This window comes from Cannabis sativa, chromosome 9 (genome assembly GCF_029168945.1).
Source record: "Cannabis sativa cultivar Pink pepper isolate KNU-18-1 chromosome 9, ASM2916894v1, whole genome shotgun sequence".
NCBI classification, from domain to species: domain Eukaryota; kingdom Viridiplantae; phylum Streptophyta; class Magnoliopsida; order Rosales; family Cannabaceae; genus Cannabis; species Cannabis sativa.
Window position 1 is genome coordinate 57,864,080 of NC_083609.1, and position 24,559 is coordinate 57,888,638.

General features: G+C 31.4%; 5 protein-coding genes across 6 annotated transcripts; 2 read left to right on the top strand and 3 right to left on the bottom strand.

The window, feature by feature from the left end:
* Positions 1–1,760: 1,760 nt before the first annotated feature.
* LOC115723277 (GTP-binding protein At2g22870) lies at positions 1,761–4,356 on the bottom strand. Its single transcript, XM_030652720.2, has 5 exons — positions 3,714–4,356; positions 3,547–3,616; positions 2,857–3,019; positions 2,306–2,545; positions 1,761–2,165 (listed from the first exon to the last, which is right to left on the bottom strand). Exons 1-4 carry the CDS (start codon positions 4,270–4,272, stop codon positions 2,327–2,329), a joined length of 1,011 nt encoding a protein of 336 aa, XP_030508580.2. The 5' UTR covers positions 4,273–4,356; the 3' UTR covers positions 1,761–2,165; positions 2,306–2,326.
* Positions 4,357–8,046: 3,690 nt separating this feature from the next.
* LOC133031061 (uncharacterized) lies at positions 8,047–9,908 on the top strand. Of its 2 annotated transcripts, XR_009684574.1 has the most exons (4): positions 8,047–8,181; positions 8,280–8,406; positions 8,551–9,065; positions 9,145–9,908. XR_009684574.1 is itself a non-coding variant. In XM_061104304.1 (3 exons), the coding sequence occupies exons 1-3, from the start codon at positions 8,063–8,065 to the stop codon at positions 8,971–8,973; spliced, it is 669 nt and encodes a 222-aa protein (XP_060960287.1). In that variant the 5' UTR covers positions 8,047–8,062; the 3' UTR covers positions 8,974–9,905. The 2 variants fall into 2 exon arrangements, 1 of the variants encoding a protein (XP_060960287.1); XM_061104304.1 differs by having other exon boundaries at positions 8,551–9,905.
* Positions 9,909–10,452: 544 nt separating this feature from the next.
* On the bottom strand, positions 10,453–11,270 carry LOC133031062 (uncharacterized). Its single transcript, XM_061104305.1, has 2 exons — positions 11,115–11,270; positions 10,453–11,019 (listed from the first exon to the last, which is right to left on the bottom strand). The coding sequence occupies exons 1-2, from the start codon at positions 11,247–11,249 to the stop codon at positions 10,591–10,593; spliced, it is 564 nt and encodes a 187-aa protein (XP_060960288.1). The 5' UTR covers positions 11,250–11,270; the 3' UTR covers positions 10,453–10,590.
* Positions 11,271–15,147: 3,877 nt separating this feature from the next.
* LOC115724179 (chaperone protein dnaJ 20, chloroplastic) lies at positions 15,148–17,779 on the top strand. The gene is made up of 3 exons (XM_030653652.2): positions 15,148–15,521; positions 16,642–16,710; positions 17,066–17,779. Exons 1-3 carry the CDS (start codon positions 15,282–15,284, stop codon positions 17,666–17,668), a joined length of 912 nt encoding a protein of 303 aa, XP_030509512.2. The 5' UTR covers positions 15,148–15,281; the 3' UTR covers positions 17,669–17,779.
* A 395-nt stretch (positions 17,780–18,174) lies between these two features.
* Positions 18,175–18,891, bottom strand: LOC115723086 (uncharacterized). The gene is made up of 2 exons (XM_030652502.2): positions 18,571–18,891; positions 18,175–18,487 (listed from the first exon to the last, which is right to left on the bottom strand). Exons 1-2 carry the CDS (start codon positions 18,742–18,744, stop codon positions 18,374–18,376), a joined length of 288 nt encoding a protein of 95 aa, XP_030508362.2. The 5' UTR covers positions 18,745–18,891; the 3' UTR covers positions 18,175–18,373.
* Positions 18,892–24,559: the final 5,668 nt, after the last annotated feature.

Here is a 24,559-nt window from a genome sequence, read left to right on the forward strand (position 1 = left end):
TCAAATAAAATAAAATTAAAACTTTTAAATTATTTATACGCTTGTTGCGCTCGTAATAATATGACACTTTATAGTGATACTCATCTAGAGAACAATTGCATTGTGAGTTAAAACTTGCAAAAGTGAAAGAAAAAAATACTTCATAAAATGAAAAAAATACACAGATTTTTCACATCGTGGGTTTAGAACTTGCATCAAAAAGCGAAAGAAAAAGTACTTCATAGAATGAATTATGGAGATTTTGACAACAAATATGGAGAAATTTTGAAGAGCTTTTACCATTTAATTATCATGTATTTCACCTAAAAGTGACAACAAAACCTTAGACAAAGGGGATATGAAACTTGTCATGTCATATCATTCTTAATGTAGTATCCTAAAACTCGAGCAAATGGAGTTGAATTGCCAAAGTTTAAACATTAATATAAAATGCAAAGACCCTAAAGTATTGTAACATACCAGATGAAATTAACATTTAAACTTTAACACTCAAATAAGGTCTCACATTTTATATTGACAAACATCTTATTATATGTAACATGCAAGAACTATCCAACATGTCTTAAAAAATAAGTGAGTTTCATAGGGGGTGCAAAGACATAAGCAAGTAATTGTAAGGGTAAAAAAAGTCATGTACAATTGTTGTGATTGGTCACATATTAAGATTACTTAACTATCCTAACTAAATAAACTAACTGTCTGTTATGACACAGATGTCCGAGTTGGAACTAAAGCCTACAAAAGACCTTTGCTTTGTAATTCAACATAATACAATTACAGATTAGAGAGAGCTGTTTAGAGAGAAAATATAAAGTTTTGAAGAGCGTGTTAAATAGAGTTGTATTTCTTGATTATGTTTTGTTCTTGCTGAGTATTTTTTCACAACAGCAATTAACTTTGATGTTTCACTAGTTTTATAATTGTTCTAATTAGTGTGTTTGATTGCTAATTGATATTTGTAATGGTCACTATAATATCGCAATTTGTAACATTCACCTACTATTCTATAATCTTGATTTAGAAGCATCCTTAGTTTATAGTTTTGCTTAGATTTGTTTTAAACTTTTTGTGCTTCACAAGCCTTAGTATTTTATTTTTTTTTGCTTATTGTTGATCAATATTTAGCATTTACTTCATGTAAAGCTTGATTCAAATTCAAAGGACTTTGGCTGGCAAACTTCAACTTTTAGCTTTTTAAAAAACTCTTCCGCAAAAAATTACACCAATGACTTTGAAATTTAATTTTGAATGAAGGATGCATCCAACCTTTTCCATAATACGTAAAGAGCACTCTCATCAACTTCTTTACTCTATTTTTCAAAATACATCATCAAAACCATACTTTCTCTATTTTTCTAAAATTCTATTTTTTTTTCAAATATTAATGTATTTTATTAATTTCAAACATATAATATTAATATTTACACATATTTTTATATAAAAGTAAAATTAAAACCTTAAATAATTAATAAAATATGTTTAGAAAAATAAATAATATTCTATAAATGTAGAGCTTGAATAGTGAATTTTAAAGAAGCTTTAAAAAATAGAGGAATTTAACGTGTTTTTAGTTTAGTTGATTCTCTATTTATAAGCATATAATATGTGTGATCTAGACAAATAAAAACATAATAATGTCCAAACTAACAAAACTCTAGAAACAAATCATACATAGGGATAAAAGCCCAACATTGCTATTCTAACATTACATATAAAAACTATTAAAAGGAAAAATTGAAGTTGAAGTGTGCAAGAAATAATTTAGAAGAGGGCAAAAAATGTTAAACAAATCATATAAATGTAAAAATCTTACAAATAAAAATAAACTACAATTTTATCCTTAAGTTAAAAATTTTTACTTTTTCTTTTACAAAAGAAATATAGTATGTACAACACAGCCAAAAAGAACAAGTCTTTCACAATAAGAAAGGCTTATAGTTTTGAATTTCATTCTATGTGTGTAAGTATCTATTATAACTAACCATGTTAAAGAAACACACACCTAATTTACCTTCCTCAAAAGACCGGTTCTCTGTCCATTTTACACCTTGAAAAATACTTCACTTCGCCATCGTTGGCCCTTTCTTTAATGGGTCTGGGATCGCTACATGCTCTGAGTAAATGCCGAGCTCAACTCACCACTTCTTCTACCTTCTGTTTTGATGCTGGCAAAGTCAAAAGAATTTTCAGAAGGTCAATTGAAAAGAAAGTAGCCACTGATGTAAATTTTTGTTAAAATATAGAAATAAACTGTCAATACTTATAATATACCCTCAAAAGGCAACAAAAGGCAACCGAGCCGCACCTGATTTTCATGCTGCAGCAACTAGTGCTTGAGCCAGTAGTTGCGTAGCTGGGCCATATGCAGTAATATCTCGTCACGACCCTGATTTGTAACACTGCTGGTCATAATCCAAGGGGGAACTGTCTTGAAGAAACCACGTACTAACTCCTGGAAATCTTTCACATTTTCTTCCGGTCTTTTGCCTCCGTTCTTCTTCTTCTTTCGCTTGTCGCATTTTGTGAAGATTAATGTCATGGGGATCTGAAAACAACATATTTTATAGACTCAAAAAATGAATTGTCCAAATAGAGTGGAATTATGGTCTCTTAAGCTCTTTCCCTTTAACTCTAAGATAATAAATCGATATGACAAACATGTGGAAATCAAACTAAGTTCCATGGACATTATAATTGAAATCTGACTATTTTGCATACAAAATTATCCCAACTAGTCAATAGTAATAAAACAACTACTAGCATCTAAGTATGAAAACAGCTCCTACATTATAAAAATTAACATTTGGATTAGAGAACGATATGGATTTCTTTTTCCTAATAGTTGAATCATCTTACCTGATTCTGTGCCAGCCAACTAGCATACTCAAGGTCAATGCTTTTGGCAGGAATGCTAGCATCAATGAGAAGGAATACTGAAACTAGTTTCGACCTATTTAGGAAGTAATCTTTAGTAAATTTTGCCCAATCTGTTCGAAGATCCTTCGGTGCAGAAGCATATCTGTTCCAAATTACACAAATTATAATCCTAAGTTAAGTAAAAGACCACTGGTTTTCGTATCAACTACATAAAAGAAACAGAATTAATCTCTTTCTATACTTCATTTCAGGAGCCAAAACCATTAAATTTCTGGTCATTAAAAACCAAACAAATTGCATATAACCCAAAACAGAAAAGCACCCAGAACTTTGTACCCGAAAAAAATTGTAACATAACAAACCATAGGAAAAATCTGTTGTACAACACACCCCGAAAGGAGTGTTCTGGTACACTCTATTTGTTTCAGCATAAAGTACATTGTAGTTATATAATAAATTTTTAGAAAACTCCACATAGTTTACATGTCGGAAATAAGGTTTAAATCTTTTGTTGCTACAACGAACATGAAAGAAAAAATGGCCTAAAAAACTCTCATGGATGCCGAACCAGAATAGTGTTATACCGAAACTTTAGGAGGGTGTACTGAGACACCCCAAACCATTTATATATATATTTAAACAGCTTTGTAAATCAATATTGTTTCTTACCCATATCCAGGCAAATCAACAAGGTACCAGCTATCATTGATTCGAAAATGGTTGATGCATTGTGTCTTCCCTACAAAATTAACAATACTCAGCAAGTTATTCAATTTGACACAGACAGAGATATCATATATATACACACACACACATATATATATATATGAACTGACCAGGCTTCTTTGAGGTTAAAGCAAGTTTCTTTCTCCGAACAAGGGAATTAAGAAGCGAAGACTTTCCCACATTGGAGCGACCAACGAGAGCGAACTCAGGAAGACCATCAGAGGGACAATCCTCAGTGGCAACACTGCTCTTAACGAACTCAGCTTGGGCAACCTGAGCATCCCTTGCGTACTTGCTCAGAACAATATTAGAGCCCCTCAAGATTCTCGAGGTCAGGGCTGAAGTACCATCACCAATTTCTGTTTCCGGAGGCACGAAGAGGTTTTCGAGGGATACTTGGATTTGGGTATCGAAATCTTCTTGAGGGGTTTCAATTTGGGGGTGTGTAGTGTCGGGGGTGGATAAGGTCTGTGGTTGGGAAGGTGAAAGAGTTGATTTTGGAGATGAGAGAAGGTGAAAGGGTTTAAGAGTTGGATTAATGGTGAGTGAATGGGGTTTTGGGATGAGACTGAAATGGGAATGGGAGAAGGAGTAGAGTGAAGAAGAAGAAGGTTGAGCTAAGAAGAAGGTCATGGCCATGGGAGCTTTTGGTAATCGAAGCAAAATCATCTTTACTCTCTTCTCTTCTCTTCACACACTCTTTTCTCACCCAAAACCTTTCAACTAAACCATCTTTTTTTCTTCTCATAAAATGAGATAAAACAAAATAAAATTAGAGGATTACTATCAATCTTTTATTACAATTTTTTACTATGATCTCTATATTTAAAAAATAAAGTAAATTCTGTCATAAATATTTAATGTTTCAAATTTTATACATTTAAATAATTTATTTTTATTTTTAGAGGCAAAAATATCTAATGATACAATTCTTTTATACTCATTACTAACACTTCCGTTAACTCATAAATATAAACACGTAAATGGTCCATATGCATTACATTTAGAAATTTTTACATGAAAAATCCTTTTTACACACTTTATTACAAAATTACCCTCACACGCCTATTACTATATTTCTATTTTTATTACACATTTACCACTTACTCATCATACCATGCATACACGTGTGCTCTCCCCATGCATCATCAATCAAATCATACTCTCTTCCCTCTCTTTTTTCATTTTGTTTTCATTTCATTTTCGATTCTTCATTTCTGTTCTCTAAGTTCATTTTGAATTCAAGTAACCTCCATTAACCACCCATAATTTATCACGTTTTTCCCTCTTATTTTTGGTTCATCCACGAATTTTCAACTTCCTCTTAGCCCACGATTTAGCAACTGTTTTTCCCTCTCTGTTTCAGTTTTTTTCAATCTTATTTATAGTATGGCAATCACTCGTTCATCTTCATCCCCTTCTCCAGTTCTTAAACAGAAATCAAAAATGGGCAAGAAATCTTTGGCCAACAAATCCAAGGGTAAACGCCCAATCATTGATGATTTTGATTCTGATTTTGAAGCTCCAATGCCGAAGCGTGTGAGACCCCATTCTTCGAAGAAAACGAAGCTGAACTTGGAGGAGCCCACGCTTCCAGAAATTTCTGGGAAAAAATTTCAAAAATCTATTACACATGTTGAAGATCGGACTGAGGTTGGTTTTTAGTTTTATTTTCGTTTCCCCCTTTCTTCCATTTATGCTTTACCCAGATTTTGGCGTTTTCATGTTCATTATGCTTTGTGTGATTTTAGGGTTTCATTTGCGCATTTTGTTTCATGTTTTTAAATTTTTTAGTTATTTATTGTTGCTTTTGATCATTTCATTTGATTCTGGTCTGGGTGTTGTTCTTTAATTTTGTTTTGTTTTCTTTATTTTCAGTGTTTTTTTGTGCTTACAGGTTATGTGTTTTGTTTTCGTTTTTGGTGTTTTCAATCAGTCTTCGGTAGTTTCTTTTCAGTTTTTTAATAGTTTGTTACTGGTATGTTTTGATGTGTTTTCGATTTTCATTAGGTTTAGTTGTTTGCTGTTATATTTTAGATTTCAAAACGATTTTCAAATCTTTGCTCTATATTTTTCTATAGTTGTATATGTTTTTTAGTTTGTTTGTTGTTTTAATATAGTTTTATTGTTCTTTTTATACTGCATTTTTCGATTTCTTTTAGGGTTTGTTGTTTACTTTTTTTTTATGTTTCCAAACGATTTAAGGTCTTTACTGTTATTTTCTGTGTAGTTGTTTGCCATTGATAGTTTGTTTTTAGTTTGTTTGTAGTTGTATTACAGTTTTCATACTGTTTTATTCAGGATTTATAATTTATCTTGGCCCTTTTTTGTTATGTTGCAGGTTTGGGACTGTAAATTTAGTCCTTCTAATTTTTACAGATCTAAGTGTGTATGCACCAGTGTTTATTTTGTGATAGATAATATTAAAAACACTTTATCTGTTAATTTGCTTTCTTTGTTTCGTCAAACTCAGTTTGGGCATTTTCTGGATATGCCTGAGTTTGTTTTTCATCCACAAGTCGTACATAGTTTATTACTAAGGGAAGTTTTACAGCCTAATCCTAAGGAGTTTTGGGCTTAGGTTGCTGGTCGTTGCATACGGTTTAGTGCCGAAGAATTTTACCTGATTTCTGGTTTAGATTGTTTCGGTGATTGCAACAAGTTGTTGTTTTCACAGGAAACAAATCAATTGGTAGAAACATGTTTCCGTGGTGTAAAAACTATTGACAACAAAGCCATCGAGGATGCTTTTTTGGGTAGTCGGTGGGGTTTGGATGAGTCTATTAGTTTGAAAATGGCTGTTTTGTATTTCATTCAGTGTTTTCTTCTTAGCAATACTCCTGACAAAGAAGTGTCTAGGTTTGTTCTAGATGTAGTTGATAGCGGTCGGTGGGATGAGTATTGTTGGGGTAGGGAATCATTTGAATTGACAATTGACTCATTCAAAGGTAGGATTGAGCATGGGATCATTATGAAAAATAGAAAGGCAGAGAAGGGAGGCCAATATGATGGCTGGTATAGGGCATTGGGATGTCCTTGGGTTTTCACTGTTTGGTTTTATGAATGTTGTCCTGCAATGGTGAACTCTTTCTATAAGAGAGTTTCATCTTCTATTCCCAGGATTCTGAACTGGAGCAACACCATCGTCACCAAAAATCCAACCCTTCGAGACTTGAAGGGCAAGATTTTTGATTTACCTTTGGAGAAGGTACTTTACAGTTTCTTTACTGTTTTTTTCTGTTTCTTTTCAGTTTTATATATGTTGTTGTTTTTTGGTTTTTCCAATTGTTTTAATTTTTTTTCATATTATGTTTGATTATCTTTGTTCAGTTGAAGATAAAAAACATGCGTCCTACTGATGAAGAGAGGCAGCAGCTTCAACTTGACGGTCTATTTCTCGATGAATCTATTGATGAACGTGGTGTAGCGAAGCAATCCTTCGAGGGTGGCTCATCTTCAAAGAAGTCTGATTCAGCAGATATTGATTGGATGAAATCTAAGCTGGAGATGCTCAGTTCGAATCAATCATCATTGGCCGAGGACTTCATTTCGTTGAGGTGTTTTGTTGATTTTAATTTCAAATCCGTAATGACTGTAATTAAGGATATCCAAGAGAAGGTTAATGCCATTCATCGTCGTCCTTCTGACGAGGTATTTATTCTTATTTTATTGTTTAGGTTTTTTTATATTTTTTTTTGTATAGTTTCTTTACTGTTTTATTTAAGTTTCATTTATGTTGGTTGATACAGGGAAAGTCATCGGATGAATTAGTAACTCAAGATTCTGATGATGATGCTGATGATGATGATGATGATGATGATGCCGAGGATGATGAGAAGCAATTGCCTGATCCAGAAAATATTGATTCCGACTCCGACGATGGTGGTGAGTTGGTTAAAGTTGGTGGGGATGCTGATGATGCTGACAAGGCTGTTACTGCTGTTCCTTCTGCTGATGTGAATCCATCTGAGGATGTTGGAGGGAGTGATAAAAATGTTAAGGATGTTGAGAAGCCGAAGGGCGATGCGTCTCGATTGAAGGGGGACGATTTCTTTGATGGGTTGAGCCAGCTTGTAATAGATGATGATCAAGTTGTGTTGGCTGGCTTGGAGGCTGTTGCTAAAATCAATGTAAGTTTACTTTTAATTGTTTTCAAAAAAACTAGGTTTCTTTTTGGTTGCTCATTAGTTTCTAGTATGTTTTGCAACTGTTTTAATGCATTCTTTATTTTTTAGGTCCCCGCACCCAATCCAGATGTTGTTGGTGAAAAGTCAGATGCCCTTCATACTGATGAAGAAACTGAGGATACTGTCTCTGATACACCTCTGTTGGATAAGAGGAAGCGTGCTCCGGCCTTGAAATCTCCATTTGTTGATTTCGGGTCCGTCGATGTCGGGAGCACTCCAATGGAGCTTATGTCCTCGGGTTCTCAATCGGTGGGGATGATAGGGATTTCAAAATGGTGACTTATGTGAAGGGCCTTTATGCTCTTAATGATGCTTTTGCTGATCCCGTATCTACCGAGATTGAGGCAAAATTTGACTCTTGGATTGGTGAAGGATTGCTTAAACATCCCAGGTGACTGTTTTTTATTAAATCTGTTTTTGTATTATTTTTTTTTTCCAGTTTTATTCCTGTTTTAATGCTATTTTTTTGTTGTTTTTTTGTTGTTGTAGGCATTATAATTGTTATGAAGACGGCGCAAAGAAATTTACCCCGGGTTTTAGGCTAGGTGTTGATTATGTTGAGGATAAAACTTGGTTTTACCATTTGGCCACATGCGACATGTTTATGAACGACTCGGTAAAGTTTCCAATTTATATTGTACTTATGGTAGTTTGTTTTTAGTTGCTTTATAAATGTTTTTTAGTTTTGATACTACATTTCAGTTTTTTTACAGTTGTTAAACCTTTTCATTTGTGTTTCTGTGTTGTTTTTTTTTCTCAGCATATGAACACCATATTCTATTACCTTCGGAAAAAAGGTAAGTATTCTTCCGCTGTGACGTTGAATTTCGCAACCACTGATTGTCTTTTTGATGATTCCATCCAAGCATTGTACCACAAATTTAACAAGGCCAAGTCAATGAAGACTAAGATGTCACACATTCACGCTGCCCACCCAATTGCGCATTACATCCGAGGTATGCGCATTCCCTGTTCCAAGCCTTGGTATGAAGCCGATCACGTGCTTTTCATCATCAATTTAAGAAGGGAAAGTCATTGGGTTTTTGGGCGTCTTGACGTGAACGAAGGGACGTTGTTTCTGTACAATTCTTTGAGAACCGCGAAGATGAATGCCGCAGCTAGGAATGCGATGAAGGCTTATTCCGTGTTGCTGCCTTTGTTTTTCGATTTACTTGGGTTCTAGAAGAATAGAGCACAAGCTCCTGCCTCAGTTTCTGACCCTACAGCTCCATTCAGAATCGTGGAGCTTAGTGGTCTTGCGTCTCAGCAGAAGAAGTGAGTGTTTCTTTTAAGTTTCTTTTATGTTGTTTTTTAGTTTCTAATCTGTTTATTTTTTCTCTATGTTTTTTAACAGTGATTGTGGAGCATATGTTGCTGCCTTTGCTGAATTCTTTATACACGGAAAGGATGTCCCTGCAGACTTTGACATCGAAGTTTATCGAACCCGACTTGCTTCACTTTTCTACTCGTACGGACAAAGGAAAATTTACGAAAGTATTGACAGCGAGGATGAGAAGCAAACCAAGTCTTCTAAGGCATCTAAATTGAAGAAATAAGATCTTTTAATTTGGTGGCTCTATTATGTTATTTGTTGAATCTATTTACTTGACAAGTTTTAGTGTTGTTGTTTCAATGTAGGTATTATATTTGATTTTATACTATGTAGTTGGTTTAAAACTTTTAGGATATTTGACATTCACTCCTTATAATATCTTTATTGTATAGGTTTGTATTTCCCAAAGTTGTGTGTTTTTTTAATTGTTCAAGTTCTTATATACGGTCGCACAACTATGGAGAAACTATTAACCAACTAAATACAAACTATGTTTTCATTTTTCCTAAATAGTGCTATGTAGGGGTGGGCATCATCCAATCCAATCCAATTGAGCCGAACCGATCCAATCCAATCCAATTACAAAAAGTTGGATATCCAATTACAATTGGATTGGATTGGATGCTAAAAGTTGGATTCTAATTGGATTGGATCGGTTATTGGATGTCAATCTCAAAATCCAATTAAAAACCGATCCAATCCAATTACATTTATATATATTAAAAAGTTATTTATATAATAAAATATATTGAAAAATGTAATAAATATTTATTATATTTTTATTATATTTTTTTTGTATGTTGAATTTGTAACACTTGATTGTTTAGTGTATTTATTTTCATGTTGTTTTATTTTATTACTTAAAAATGTTGTTGTTTTATAATTATTTAAAACTTTTAGCTACAATACACTTGTAAGAATAGTATATTTATGAAGTATTAAACTTTAATAAAAAGTGATACTTAGTTTTTTAAGTATTTTTCTTTAAATTTTTAAGCTAATATTGAAATTTAAGTGTGTAATTGGATAAAACCGATCCAATCCAATTAGTAATTGGATTGGATTGGATTGGATTTTGAGGTTTAATTGGATTGGATCGGATGATAATTTTTCAAATCCAATTACTAATTGGATTGGATCGGATGAGGAAAAAAAGATTGGATTGGATCGGATGCCCACCCCTAGTGCTATGAATGTATATTTATTCTTCGTATTCCATTAACTCTTTTCCCTTATTCAAGTTATGTTTTATCAATTATTGACTGACTGCCTTTAAAACTGTAAAGAAGAAGTCATTCCGGTACTTAATATTTTACAAAGGGTCGCAACTGTAACAAAACGATTTTGAAACTATTAAAAAACTGTTTCAAATTTCATAAAAATGAAATCCCATGTATTTAGAACATCACAGATCAACCTGTTTGAATTTGCACACAAAATTAAACAATTCAAATATTTCATATGTATCTATTTTATTGCTTGATTGTTGCATGTCTTTCGATTGTGTCCGTGTTGTCCACATTTGCCGCACCTGTTATGTTTTTTTGTATCCCATTCAGATAAAAACCTTCGTTTCCTTGGTCTTCCAGATCTTATTTTTTGGTTTGGTGGCAGAACAATGATATCTTTTATGTTTTGTGGCACATCCCAAGTTGTGTGATTGTGTACCGGATATGTTGAGCCGCTGTATGTTTCAAACCATGTTCGCGTGGTGTAATAACCCGAACAGTAGTTGTAAACATTCAAGTTCATCTCTTTTATAACAGCAAGCGCATGAGCACACGGTAACTCATCAAGTTGGAATCTGTTGCAACTGCATGTTTTCTCCTTGAGGTTGATGACCCATGATCTGGTTAGTTCAATGACTTCGAACATGGTCTCGTTTATTGGTTTTACCTGCGGATTAAGTGTAAAACTGTTAATATGTATAACAACGAAAAACAAACTATAAAGAAACTAAAATGCAACTAAAATATTTAACATGTCATTACATTTTCTGTCAATGATTCCACAAAGTTGTCGACTAATTTCTTTTCTGCTGTAGGTGTTAAAAATGTTGTTGTTTTCTGTGCTTTTTTCCTGTTTGTGTATGTCCATTGTTGAATCAATGCTCTCAATGACTCCATCAGTGTTGTGATTGGTAGCTCTCTAGCTGCCAAGTTTCTTTGCATTTAGAGATTCCGCAATGTTTGAAGTCATAGTTGAATACTGTTGTTTTTGCGGTGGTATCTTGACCATTTGTGGTATCCAACTTGTTGTAAATATGGTCTTACACGGATGTCCAAGCCGTCCAACTCGCTCATATGGTATTCAAATTTCCTCTCTGTGTATGCTGCGTCGTTGCGGCGAAGAATGGTTTATCCAGCTTGCTTGCATTCTTCTTGAAGGTTGCTTTTAGGTTGCTTAACAGGTGGTATACACAATAGCAATGTGTGATTTCTGGAAATACTTGACAAGCTTCCTTACTTATGCTCTCATGTCTATCTGAGATCAAGCACTGTTCCTCTCTAATCCCATATGTTTCTCTCAATTTTGTGAAAAACCATTGCCATGAGTTGTTGTTTTCGAATCCACAACGAAAAAGCTAGTGGAAAAATGTGCCCATTTGCATCCTGTGTACAAGCAGAGAGCAGTGTACCTCCATATGTTGATTTAAGGAAAGTTCCGTCAACAACTATTATAGGTTTGCATTTCTTCCATCCTTTTATTGATGCATCCAGTGCGACAAACAAGTACTTGAAGCTGTTGTCATCCTCTGTTTCCATGTGCACTATTGTTCCGGGATTAGTTTTTTGCAACATGTGCAAAAACCGGCAGAACTCCGTATGATTCGTTGGCTTTTCCTCGTAATTCTTCTTGCGCGTGCTCTTTGCTTCTCCATGCTTTCATGTAGTTCATTCGACCCCATACTTGTGTTTCATTTCTCCTGCGATGTCTTGTGGCGTTTGAGTTGTTTTTATGTTGGTGAACCGTGGCTTGATGTAGTTTCCAATCAATTTCGTTGTAGCTTGTCTCTTGTCGGCAAATGCCGATGTTTAGATCACAAGTGTGTATCATCTTTCCGTCGTACTTTCGAATGATGAATGACTTTGTTGGCCGTTTACGGATGCTTTGTTAGTGCCCACTTGCATTTTGGATCCAAACAACAAATCTTGTATGTTCTTGCACATGATTTTTTAACTCGAATTGGAAGTTGTTCCTAATTGCATAGAAACCAAGCACACTCTGCGGTGTTTCTTTGTCTTTGTATATTTGTGCTTCTTCTATTTACGGATGATGCGGATCGTGATTAGTAGTTCGTCATAATCTGTGATTTCTGGTTCCTTTTTTCTGTTGTTTTCCAGTTGCTCAACCATTTCCTCTGCCACAAGTTTTGCATAGTCCATGAAGTCAAAACTTTCTTCCCCAAATTCCGGTACTCTTGCTTCAATTATATGTTGTTGATTTGTTGAGTCTTCGTTGTTGTTCTTTGCATTGTATTCGATTGGTTGGAAGGCGCTTCTATGTGTAATTAATGAATTGTCATTTCCAAAGAAGGTTGCATCGATGGTTGTTGTTGGGTTGTTGATGACATTCACACACATTGGGTATGTTGTGAAGTCGGGGTCTTTCAGTTTGAGTTGTATGTAGAAATGCAGGCTTTGATCATCCTTTATCCTCAATGGTTGGTATCCTTCCTTCACTTGATATTTCAGTTGCAAAACAGTGTTTTCTTGGTTGCATTCCGGGGCATCTTTGAGTTTCGTTGCAAATCTTCATAGTTACAATTGGCGAAATGTAGTGTCCACTTTGGCTTCATAATTTTCATAATTCATTCGATCATTGAATTTTCCATTGTAGAAGACTAGGAATGGAATGTCTTTCCTTTCCTGTGTTTTTGCAATGGTTATTAGTCCGAGGCAACGAATTTTAAAACTGGTTTTATTATGTTATGAAATAGAGTACAAACTTACTTCTATCTCTGCTCCTTTGTTTAAGCATTGTATTTCCTGTCCTGATTCCTGATTTTGCCATTTTTTGGTTGTTAATAAACTACAAAGAAACGAGAATAAAACTATTAAGAAACTTCATTTAGATTTTGGGAAACTAACCATTTCTCAAAGCATTCGTCCTCTATCTGTTCCACAATAAATACCTGCAAAAAACGTAATGAAACTATTATTAAATGATTATGCAACTGTAAACCAACTGAAAAACCACAATTATATCCCCAAAATTACATAGTTCTTACTCATTGTCATTTTTCATCATGTTTATTCGAATCAGATCGATTTACAACTATTATAAAACTAATTTGCTACCATTAACATACATCTTACCTTGTATATATGCTAGCTCTTGGTACTTGTCATATAACACTTCTTCATGATTTCTAAACCATTTTCAAACGATAATGCAACTGTAAGCCAACGCAAAAAAAATTAAAAAAAAAGTTATTAGTATCCCTTGGTTCCTTAATCAGAATCAGTTCTTGTTTATTGGTTTTACCATATGAATTGCCTGTTGCACACCATTGAATCAACCAGAATGCAACTAAAAATGCTGTGTATCATTGTTGAAAAAAAAATTCAGATCATACCTTTTTTGGATTTGAGGGGGAGCTCCAGATACGTTCAATCTGATTTACATTGCTTCAATCTGAATTTTCGACGATCGTTTGAGTGATGTTGCACTATAAAAACCGAAATCAAATGTTGAATTTCAGTTTCTCCACGGTTGTCCTGCTCTTTTTTTAAAAAAATTTATGTTTAGATCGTTGGATTTGATCGTTTCCTATTGAAATTCGACGGGATTTACAGCTGTTTTACGTTCGATCTGGTTTCATTATGGTTGCGTGGCCGACTGCATCGATGGAGCTTCATTCATCCTCTCCGTTTGTGACGTGCGGCTGAAAGTAAGGGCAAGTGGTATTTTTGTAATATTTTCCTTTTGGGCTGTACAAATGTTCATTGGGCCGGCCCACAGTATTGTTGTAATATTTTTCCCTTTTTAGAATATTCCTGTTTTTTTCCCTTACATTTATTCTTTTTATTAAAACTTAATATTCTTAGTATCAAAAACTAAATGTAACTTGTTTAAAAAAAAAAAAAAAACTAAGTTCTCGTAACAATTTTCACATGGTATTAGTACTTCAATTCAATAACTATATTTCATATACTGCACTAGTTCACTCAACTATAATAATTTGGTATTACATATCTCTTATTTTGTTTTTGAAACAAATAGCATTGTAACATTGAGTATTTTTGTCTCCAAAAATAAAGATAAAGTATTTAAATGTATAAAATCTAAAACATTAAGTATTTATGACTCAATTTACTTTAAAAAATATATGCTGAAATATTTTTTTCAATTTTTTTTTTATATTTTAATTTTAATATAATTTAACTTCTTGGACTTTGATAAATGGTGGCAATATGTTTTAAAATTTTACTTTTGTTTATAAATTTGAGGTATCAGTTAAAAATTGATTGAGCGAGTAAAAACATATCATATGTGGAGTTCTTAGTTAAGAACATTTCAAGTGCATTGCTCTCTCTCTCTTGGAAATCTAGTGCCGCAAGGAATCTCTCCTCTGATCTCTCAGTCTGGCTAGGCCTGTCGGCCCCAAATTGGACTTAGGTGTGGCTTTGGTCAGGTACTTCGATTGGTACTTTTAGGTGGGCTTGACGGATTGTCTTCCTTCGGTTTGTCGGTGGGTTGGTTTTAATCCCCGATCTTGTGTTGAGTTGATCGACAGTAAATGTCCTCGCTTTGCTTTAGTTTTCTTAAGGTGGCACAGTGGTTGTAGGTCTGGCTGGTGCTAGGTTCTGGTAGGGGGTTTGGTTGGTTTTGACTAGATTACACATGTGATGTTGATGTGACAATTAACTAATTAATTATAATATTATTTTATTTTTTTACGTGTGACAAAACTTTAAAAAATAACTAATTTACAATATTGTGAATAATTCACGTGCTATTTATCACGGACTAAAAGTCCAAAAACACAATAATTTATATAGATATCATAATTACCATACAAAAATCTTAAATCACCTTATTACTTTATTAAATAAATAAAAAATATGTATGGATTGGATGATTGGAGGTTGTGAAATAAAACCAAAAATTAGGTTCCAAAATTTGATTTGGGAATTGGAATGAATCAACGGTAGATGATGCAGTCGCATCTTTTCGTGGGACCCATTTCCACCATCTCTGTCTCCAGCGCCACCACCACCTCCGCCACTTTCTCTCACCGGCGCCGCCGCAAGTGCCGGACCTCACTCATCGTCGCAGCCTCTTCTTCCTCTTCCTCTTACAACCATAGCCAGAACCACTACTCTGTCCTCGGCCTTGACCTTTCCGCTACCTCCTCCGATATCAAGAAGGCTTATCGCCTTCTCGCTCGTAAGGTACTATTCCTATTACTTCTACTGTACTTTAATCACCTGTTTGGTTCCCTAGAAAGTACTCGGGAAAATATGCTGCAAATTTTAACAGTCAACATATGATTTCATTCTGTATTAGAACAAAAAATTATTTTGATAGTAAAAGCTAAGCTTAAGGGACAAGAAACTTATAATATTCCGATTGAAAAAGAAAAAACAAACAAATGATTTTTCCTCTTTAACCGTTTTGAAAACAAAATTTATTTTTTGAGGTAATTTCGGGTGGAGCTATGAAATGCTTAGAGATCGGAAAGTACACCAATGGCAAAAGCACTCTGCTTGGCCGAGACCGAGAGACGAAAGCTAGGAGAGCGAATGAGATTAGATACCTCATTTTAGTCCTAGCCGTTGGATGAGTATAGAATAGATGAGATTTTCTAGGTTATGAGAATTGATGATCACATTTGTGAGGTGATCTTGTTGTGAGTGTAGTACATGCTTGATATTCAAATGGAAATTTAGCAAGGAAGAAAAGAATGGTAAATGAAGTATACATACTCATTGATGATTAGATCATTTAGGTCTTTATGTTAAATTTCATTGTCTGCTGTAATGTGATTTGGGTTATGATATTGATCCATGTAGTGTATCTACCAAATAAATTTGAGTTGTTGAAAATGAAATTACATGGTAAAATCTGCCATGGTTGAGTAATTGATGTAGTATCAAAGAGACTAGGACTGTAAAATGAGATTCAAATGGCTGCTACTACTGCAGTTGGTCGACCTCTCTGTTTCTTTTGTTCTCACTTTATTCAACTGTGCTGTGTTAACTTAACAGGTACCAAACACCAAAGTTTGCATCCTGTATATATAGGGATAGCTATGTATATATATACACATGAAATAACAATTCAATTTCAAATTTGAATGTGTTCAAAAGAATAATGAGAATCTGAATTGGTCATTTGAGGCTAGCTCATGTAAGGTAGTAGTCATAGATTATATTTTCCTGCTTGTTGGTTTGTGATTGTGATTATACAGATTCAGTATTGATATACATGATTGAACCATCAAGGAACTTTGTTATATGATCTCATTAAATGGATCAATTTTTTTATGCTCTCTTCTGCAATTGTTTGCAGTATCATCCTGATGTTAGCAAGGATTCTCAAGCTTCAGAGCTATTCAAGAACATTCGTTGTGCTTATGAAGTGAGTAGCTGTTATTTACTGTTTTAATTTGTAAATCTACTAATAGATTACATATACTCAAATGCTTTGAGCTTTTTACCAATTATTCTTTGCTTAATTGATTAAAGAACTTCCAATGCCCTAACAACTCACTAAGCTGTCTTTAGAGCGAAAATAGTACTGGCCTTTTTGGAAGGAGGAATTGGGGTTGTGTGTGACATAACCACTTTCTGTTAATCAATCATCGAAACAGGTTGCGTAATTTCTAGTTTGGGGGAGAGGCAGTAGTATATGAACAAGTCTCCATAGACTCTAGTTTTCCTTGCTTCATACATGATACAACAACAAAATTAAGCCTGTTTAATTGTTACACCAGGTGCTATCAAATGAAGTAACAAGAATTCAGTATGACAGAGCCCTTAAATTTAGAGAACATACCAGTAGACAATATGGAAGGCAAAGGAACTACAGCTCCGAATTCGACAGTGAAGTAAGAGTCAACAGATGGGATGAAATGCGACAGAGAATCCAACGTGAGAGATATTGGCAAGAGAAAAGTTCTTCCTTTAGGGAAACAAATGGAGTATCAGACGACGAAAGTAGTTCAATACACGAAAGAGGCCCCTTTATTGAAGTCCTGAGATCTGCATTTATCTCCCTTTTCTTATTGCATACTTTTGGATCTAAACTATCTCTCACCTTCAGTAGCTTGATGGCCTTATGGGATAAGAAGCTTGACGCGGGATACAAAATCGGGTATGTCATTGCTTGGGCTTTGGGAGGGAAAGGTGGCATTTTGCTCACTTTGTCTCTGTCGTTCGCAAGTTGGGCTTGTGGAAAAACGAGCAGCAGCATGGTTGCTCTGGTTGTGGCAGCAATGTGGGTTGGCTCCAATCTCGCAAGGTATGCACCGCTACCGCAAGGTGCTCTTCTAACTCTTCTGTACATGTCTATTAAATTACAAGCTGATCTAAGATAAACCATTGTTTATTCTGCTTTGATACAAATAGGTATCAAATTCAATCATCATTATCTTGTTCAGACCTGTTATATAATGAAAAAAATGAATATGATGTGTTCAAATTTCAAATTTTATTTTAGTCTGATCTCCAAATTTTCTATAGCTAGTTGTGACTCACCATATGGTTTTTGATTTAGAAATTTTTGAAGAGTTTAAAATGCCAAAAATAAAATTTAAATATTTTATTGCATGCGTGATTGTTTTTTTTATACACTTGGTAAATAATGGTTTCAACTTTATTTTTCCGCACTGTATATTATTTAAATTTTTTGAAAATTTATAAATAATCCTAAATAGTTATAAAAAAAATTACACTAAAAAACTCTCTTTTAATGCCAAAACAAATAGAGGTGTTTACCGAACCACCCAATAGATTTTTGTTTGTGTCTATATATTTTTTCTTTTGTTTAAGGCATTAATGGATAAAATATGAATGTATGATTTTGTGAAAATGTACATAAAAATAAAAGAGAAAAACTTGAAACCAATGAAATTGTATGATTTGATTCAATTACATTTTGCTCATTCCACTTTCTTAAGAAGATAAAAGAAAATGCTCTTTCACTACAAAGGTTTTGTGTTAAACATATTTCTCAATTACAAAATTATATTACATTTAACAAATTTGAATATTAAAGAAGATTAAAAAATAATCTTTGTTATTTACGAAACTATCTTTGTATCTTTCTCCTCTACATTCTTCATCTCCTTCATATTCCTCCACAAATATCTTCCACTAGCCATATCAACAAAAACCCAGAAACTATTCTCCACCATCTGAAATGGGAACCAATATAATTCAATACAAAATTCATATTTAAGAACATAAAAACATAAAAAATAATAAAAGCAAAACATACCCTTTTGAAACTTGTTTCTTGTCCTTCTTTGGGTGAAGAATTTTTTTCATTTGTCAAATCTTCATAACCAAGATTTTGTGAAGAAGAAGAAGATGAAGAATGAGTTGTTTTCCATGCAAAATATGCAGCTAAAACTGCAGAAAAAAACACCAAGAGAAATCTCAAAGGACACATTTCTAATTCTATATATTATATCTCTTAATTGATTTTAAGAGTTTCTGGCTTTGATATTTTTTCTTGAAAGAACAAAAAAATACTTTTCTTGAAGGAAAGAAATGACAGGTGTGAGAAAGACAGCCTTTGGTTTCAATAGATTTTATACAAATATGAAAAGCGCGTGAGAAGAAGTTTCTTTAAAAATAAGAAATTGGTAAGTTGTTTTTTTTTATGACATTTTGTTATTTTGATTTCAATATTTGATTATTATTTATATTGTGACTTGGTATTGTAATGTTTTGTGGATTTTACAATGTCAAACTCATTATTAATTAATATGTCAACGGTGTGCTTAGTCTACTTTGTTGAATTGGTACGTTTCATTCTTCATTTTGCTCTATATAAAATATTTAATTTTTTTTTTTTTCATTTTTGGAAGACTTTTTTTGTTTTTGGGTTTGACAAAGTGGACAATTATCCAATACAAAAATTGGGAAGATAAAAGTGCTTAATTTGAATTTCTATAGTTAATTTTGTTATGTAATAGAAATCTTTCATTTTGTATTATATGCCATATGGTTGAAGTTGTTCCATCGGAAATTATTTGAGGCTAGCTCAAGTGGTCATAGGAGAGTGTGTGTTAGACCTGAGTTCGAGTCCCAAATTATGCATGGTTGTAATATATAAACACTTAAATAAATAAAAAAAAAAAGTTATTCTATCGAAACCTGAGAAAAGATTAAAAAAAAAGTTGAGTTTGAGTTAGGAAGATGTATAAAAATATATATTTTTATATAGTATAATTAGAGAGATTTTTTTTAAATTAAGTAGTAAAATTGTGCTTTCTTTTATTATGGATCATTGGATTAAAACTTTAGTTTTAGAAGTTAATATTTTTTAAATTGACATTTAATTACAGTTATTTTTTTAAAAAAATTCTCATTAATAAGTAATATTTATTAAAAAATAATCCATATATATTATATATATTTTTGAAACCACAAAAAAATATAGAGGAAATTACGTAGAATATGGCATTTTTTCCTTAAATTTCATAGATATAGAAAAATTAGAGATTTACTTAACTTATGGCTTTTTTACAATTTAAGTTAGTTGTATGGAAAAATATTTCCATATTTTTAAGTTTTTATTAAATAAAGCCATATTTTCATTTTATTAACTTATGTTGAGAGATTTCTAATATTTTTTAAAGCAAATCATTAATATATATATATATATTTATATTATTTTTATATTATAATTATTTTATTTATTTTAACTCTACATAATCATTCTTTCTTAACTTAAATTTCTATTTTATTTTTTCTTTAAAAAATCTATTTATTAATATATGTAGAAGGTTTATTTTATTTTTAACTTAATTATTACAAAGTATTTTTTTTTATTTATTTGAATATAAATTAACATTTTGATATTATATTTTATAAAGGAATGCAATGATATTTTATTTAAATTCTCAAGTACCAAGTTACTTTAGAAAGCAGGATAAAAGACAAAAAGACAAAAACAAAAAAACATGTTACTTTTGCATTAAAACCAGTCAAAATATAACACACTAAACCTAATTTAATATTTCAGGTTCCAGGTTACTTTAGCAAACATCAGGTTACTTTTGATTTGTCAATAGGTTACATGTGTAAGAAATATAACACATCAACCAAATTTAATATTTCAGGTATCGAATTATTTTAAAAAATATTGGGTTACTTTTTGATGTTGCGAATAGGTTACATATGTGTAAAAAATGTAGCACATCAACAAAATTTCATATTTTAGGTATCAAATTACTCTAGAAAGCAAAATAAAAGACAAAAGATAAAAAATTATGTTACTAACAAAATTCAATATTCCAGGTACCAAGTTACTTTAGAAAATATCAGGTTACTTTTTGATGTTATTAATAGGTTACATGTGTAAAAAATATATAGAATAACAAGAAAATTTAATATTTCAAGTACCGAGTTACTTTCAAAAATATAATAAAAGACGAAAAGGAAAAAAAATGTTATGTTTGCATTAAAATCAGTCAAAATGTAGCACACAACTAAATTCAATATTCTAGGTACCAGGTTACTTTAGAATCATCGAGTTACTTTTTGATGTTGTCAATAAGTTGCATGTGTAATGGTAGTGGAGTTAAAAAAATATTATGTTACTTTTTGATATTGCCAATAGACTACATGTGTAATGGTAGTGGTATTAAAAATATATCGGGTTACTTTGTGATGTTGTCTCTAGCATATGTTAATTTTTATGGCATTTAAAAGTAATAGGTTACTATTTGTTATGCATGTAATTATTTAGGTTACTTTAATAATGTTTAAATAAGTAGGTTCCTTTTATCATTATCTTTATTAAATGTTCCAGGTTACTTTTATAGTTATTTCTATAATGTCCAAAAAGTATCAGGATAATTTTTTTTTTACTACGTTTTTTTTTTGTTATTGCTTTTTTTAAGGTTCCAAATTAATTATATGGTGTTAAAAAGTATCACTTATATGACTATTAGGTTACTTTTTTTTTTTTTAATCTTTATATATTGAAAATTAACATTCTTTTTTTTTCTTCATATTAATTAGGGTAAATAGCTAAATATATACATGTTATTTCATTATGTGTGGCACTAGCAAATTTAAAATCCAAATTTAAAAAAAAAAAAAGTTAAGATCAATGACAAAACTTCATAAATATTTGTGTAGAATATTAAAAGTTATAAAAAAAAACTTTAGAAATTTGTTATTGGGTGTCAAACAAAAAATTAGACTATTACTCAATAAAAAATAATTTGATTGTTGCTAAAAAAAAAAAAAAAAATCTTGGCTTAAGCAAAACACTGGAAAAAATGGGAGTTCTAAAAAATAGGGGTTCTCAACTTTCTAAATCATTAGTTGAGAGAGATTATATATACTAATTAGTTATTTCCATATTTTAAATTTTTTATTCGTTTTTCCAGTTTTTATAAAAAATTTTTATTTCTCCATATATTTCTAAACCACTTACAAAAAAGCCATATTTATAAAATAAACCCAAAAATATATTTGAAATCTTCCTAAATAGATTATTTCACCTATATATATTATATATTTATTTTGGGATATATATTAATCTCTTGTATATTCAGCAATGTTTTATGAAAAAAAGAAGATTTAGGCCTAATTTTTTTTTTATATATATTTTTTAAAAAAATTATAATAAGATGTAAAATAACTTAAAAATAAAAATTGGTGTGCATGTATGGACATTGACCGATTTATGTTATAGTTAGAGGGAGCCATGACATGACCCCGAAAAAATTAACAAATATATATTTATAGACATGAAATTAAGAGTAATTCATTTTCAAAATAATAATAATAATAATAATAATAATAATAATAATAATAATAATAATAATAATAATAATAATAATAATAATAATAATAATAATAATAATAATAATAAAAGAAACTAAGAGTAATTGATTCTTTGAAAATAATAATTTTTATTTTTTTATTTATTATTGGTTTACATTATGCTTTAACTTCAAGCATGTTAATCCAACAATATCTTCCAATAAAAAAGGTTCATTATGTCCTATTCAATGTCTTCAAATTGAATATGTATGAGACACGGCATTAAAGCTATTTGCAAACTAAGAATGCAATTGCAGTAGGTAAAGCTCCACTAAAAGTACAATCAACCTCACCAAGAGAAGATCGCGCTAAAATATGTGCAACCTTAGTAGCAGATCGTTAAGAAAATTAAAAGAAATAGCATCAAAATCATCAAGCAAATCCTTACAATGAGAGAAAATATGGCCATGAGGAGAAACCTTTGTAAATCACTAATGACTTGTAAGCAATTCGACTCTACAACAACACTTGTCCACCCATTAGCTTCAATCTAACTTAAAGCTTCTTTGACTCTAATAGCTTTAACTAGATGCAGCTGCAAAGCTTCTACCTTGTTCAAAGTTTTAGCTTGCGACACCAAACTAGCTGCTGTCTGAACCACCAACCCAACTCCAAACCGCCTCTTATTAGAGAAAAGTGCATCATTAACATTAACTTTGATTATAGGAAATTCTAGGGGGTCCAATGCTCTAAATCTGCCAGATTCGAACCATTATCACTAGCAGTAGCAAGGTTATTTTTGTGAGCAACACACCAATCAACAAAGTTGAGTTTTGCTAATGTCAACACCTCAATAACCTCAGGTTGTTTAGAGTTCCAAACCATTTCATTCCTATGCTTCCAAATTGACCAACATATCATGGCTGCCTCCAAGCGATCCGCTTTACTCCAAGAGTCCAATCCCTCCTCAAACCAGATTGTAAACGTCATTGCAGCAGCATCTACGACTAGCACTCGAGATCTATTCCAACAATTTTGAACAAAAACACATCGAACTAGAACATGGAGAGCAGTTTCTGGTGCTGCTAAATAGAACAGACAAGCGGAATTAATTGGCACATAAAATATAATTTTAGATAGGGTGAATATAAAATATAATTTTCAAATTAATATATTTATTTTTATTATGCATAATTTTGATTTTAAAGCATAAATAATTTTCTTTTTATATATAAATAATATCTTTTTATAATTTTTTTCTTTTAAATAGAATTACAAAAATACTTTTAATTTTTTGTACGATTGAATTAAATTTTAACAATATTTATATAAAAATTGAGTACTAAAGAAAAAAGAAAAATTACCAAGTTTTATTTATAATATATTATTACTAAATACGGTTAAAATAATAAAAAAATTGATATCTCATTACCTCAAATTTCAACATTATTAATTAATTAATTTTAAATAAAATAATAGGATTTTCATCCTAAACTTTGACCCTTATATAATTTTGCTTCTAAATTATTTTTTATTTTATTTTATTTTCGTAAATAATATCATCTAAACTTTGAAAATAATTGTAAGTATTCTCCTTTGTTTGTATTTTGCTCATTTTTTGAGATAATTTCTTGATAGGACGGATTTATGGCTAATTTACTGCAATTTGAGAGTCCATGCAAAAAATAATTGTATAAATAATATTCTAACGATAAAATTTAGAATTATATATCTATAATTTTAGAGTTAATGTTTGAATGTTTAATATCATTATACAGTAGAACGGTATAACTAAATAGAGTTACACTAGAAAAAAAAATTAAAATACCAAATAATATCAATGTAACAATATAACAATAAATAATTATTAATATTATATTATAATAGAATTATTTAGAATAAATATAATGTTAATACATTTATTACAATTTGGAATAAAATTATTAATTTTATGTAAATAAATTTACAAAATATATGTATATATTTTATTAAGATGTAATTATTCTTATATAGAGGTATACTTTGTTAATGCGGGACTTAGGAAATATATAACTAATTACAATTTAAAAGTTATTCTTATTTACAACTGGCCTAAATTGAGACTTAATTTTTTTATAACAAATTAGAGGTTATTCTTGAATAGAGTATTCTTAAATAAAAATTCTACTGTACTTAGTTTTAACTAGTTTAAGTTAGTATAATAGATACTTATACAATAATTACACGAGTGGTTTATAGGTACATCAATAAATTATATCAAAAAATAAGCGAAATACAACTAAAGGGTGAAATTATTTCTTAAGTTTAAAGGGCACTTATTCGAAACTAATTCAAGGGCAAAATTACAAGTATTAAAGATCAGGGCAAAATTCTTATTTATTTTTTTTAAATTAAATAGAATGTATACATATATTTTTTAATTTTAATTAGTAAAAATTAAAGAAAATATTTTATGTAATATGATGTTGTGCATGTGTATT

Excerpts from the sequence above, each read along its gene's own strand:
- LOC115723277 (XM_030652720.2), bottom strand. The coding sequence starts at position 4,272 with ATGATTTTGCTTCGATTACCAAAAGCTCCCATGGCCATGACCTTCTTC. Across the intron at positions 3,617-3,713 it reads TTTAACCTCAAAGAAGCCTG|GGAAGACACAATGCATCAAC; the intron begins GTCAGTTCATAT and ends TTAATTTTGTAG. Across the intron at positions 2,546-2,856 it reads GTTGGCTGGCACAGAATCAG|ATCCCCATGACATTAATCTT; the intron begins GTAAGATGATTC and ends TGTTGTTTTCAG.
- LOC133031061 (XM_061104304.1), top strand. The coding sequence starts at position 8,063 with ATGGTGACTTATGTGAAGGGCCTTTATGCTCTTAATGATGCTTTTGCT. Across the intron at positions 8,182-8,279 it reads GGATTGCTTAAACATCCCAG|GCATTATAATTGTTATGAAG; the intron begins GTGACTGTTTTT and ends TTGTTGTTGTAG. Across the intron at positions 8,407-8,550 it reads ACATGTTTATGAACGACTCG|CATATGAACACCATATTCTA; the intron begins GTAAAGTTTCCA and ends TTTTTTTCTCAG.
- LOC133031062 (XM_061104305.1), bottom strand. The coding sequence starts at position 11,249 with ATGGAGTCATTGAGAGCATTGATTCAACAATGGACATACACAAACAGG. Across the intron at positions 11,020-11,114 it reads TGGAATCATTGACAGAAAAT|GTAAAACCAATAAACGAGAC; the intron begins GTAATGACATGT and ends CTTAATCCGCAG.
- LOC115724179 (XM_030653652.2), top strand. The coding sequence starts at position 15,282 with ATGATGCAGTCGCATCTTTTCGTGGGACCCATTTCCACCATCTCTGTC. Across the intron at positions 15,522-16,641 it reads ATCGCCTTCTCGCTCGTAAG|TATCATCCTGATGTTAGCAA; the intron begins GTACTATTCCTA and ends AATTGTTTGCAG. Across the intron at positions 16,711-17,065 it reads ACATTCGTTGTGCTTATGAA|GTGCTATCAAATGAAGTAAC; the intron begins GTGAGTAGCTGT and ends TTGTTACACCAG.
- LOC115723086 (XM_030652502.2), bottom strand. The coding sequence starts at position 18,744 with ATGTGTCCTTTGAGATTTCTCTTGGTGTTTTTTTCTGCAGTTTTAGCT. Across the intron at positions 18,488-18,570 it reads AAGAAACAAGTTTCAAAAGG|ATGGTGGAGAATAGTTTCTG; the intron begins GTATGTTTTGCT and ends TTCCCATTTCAG.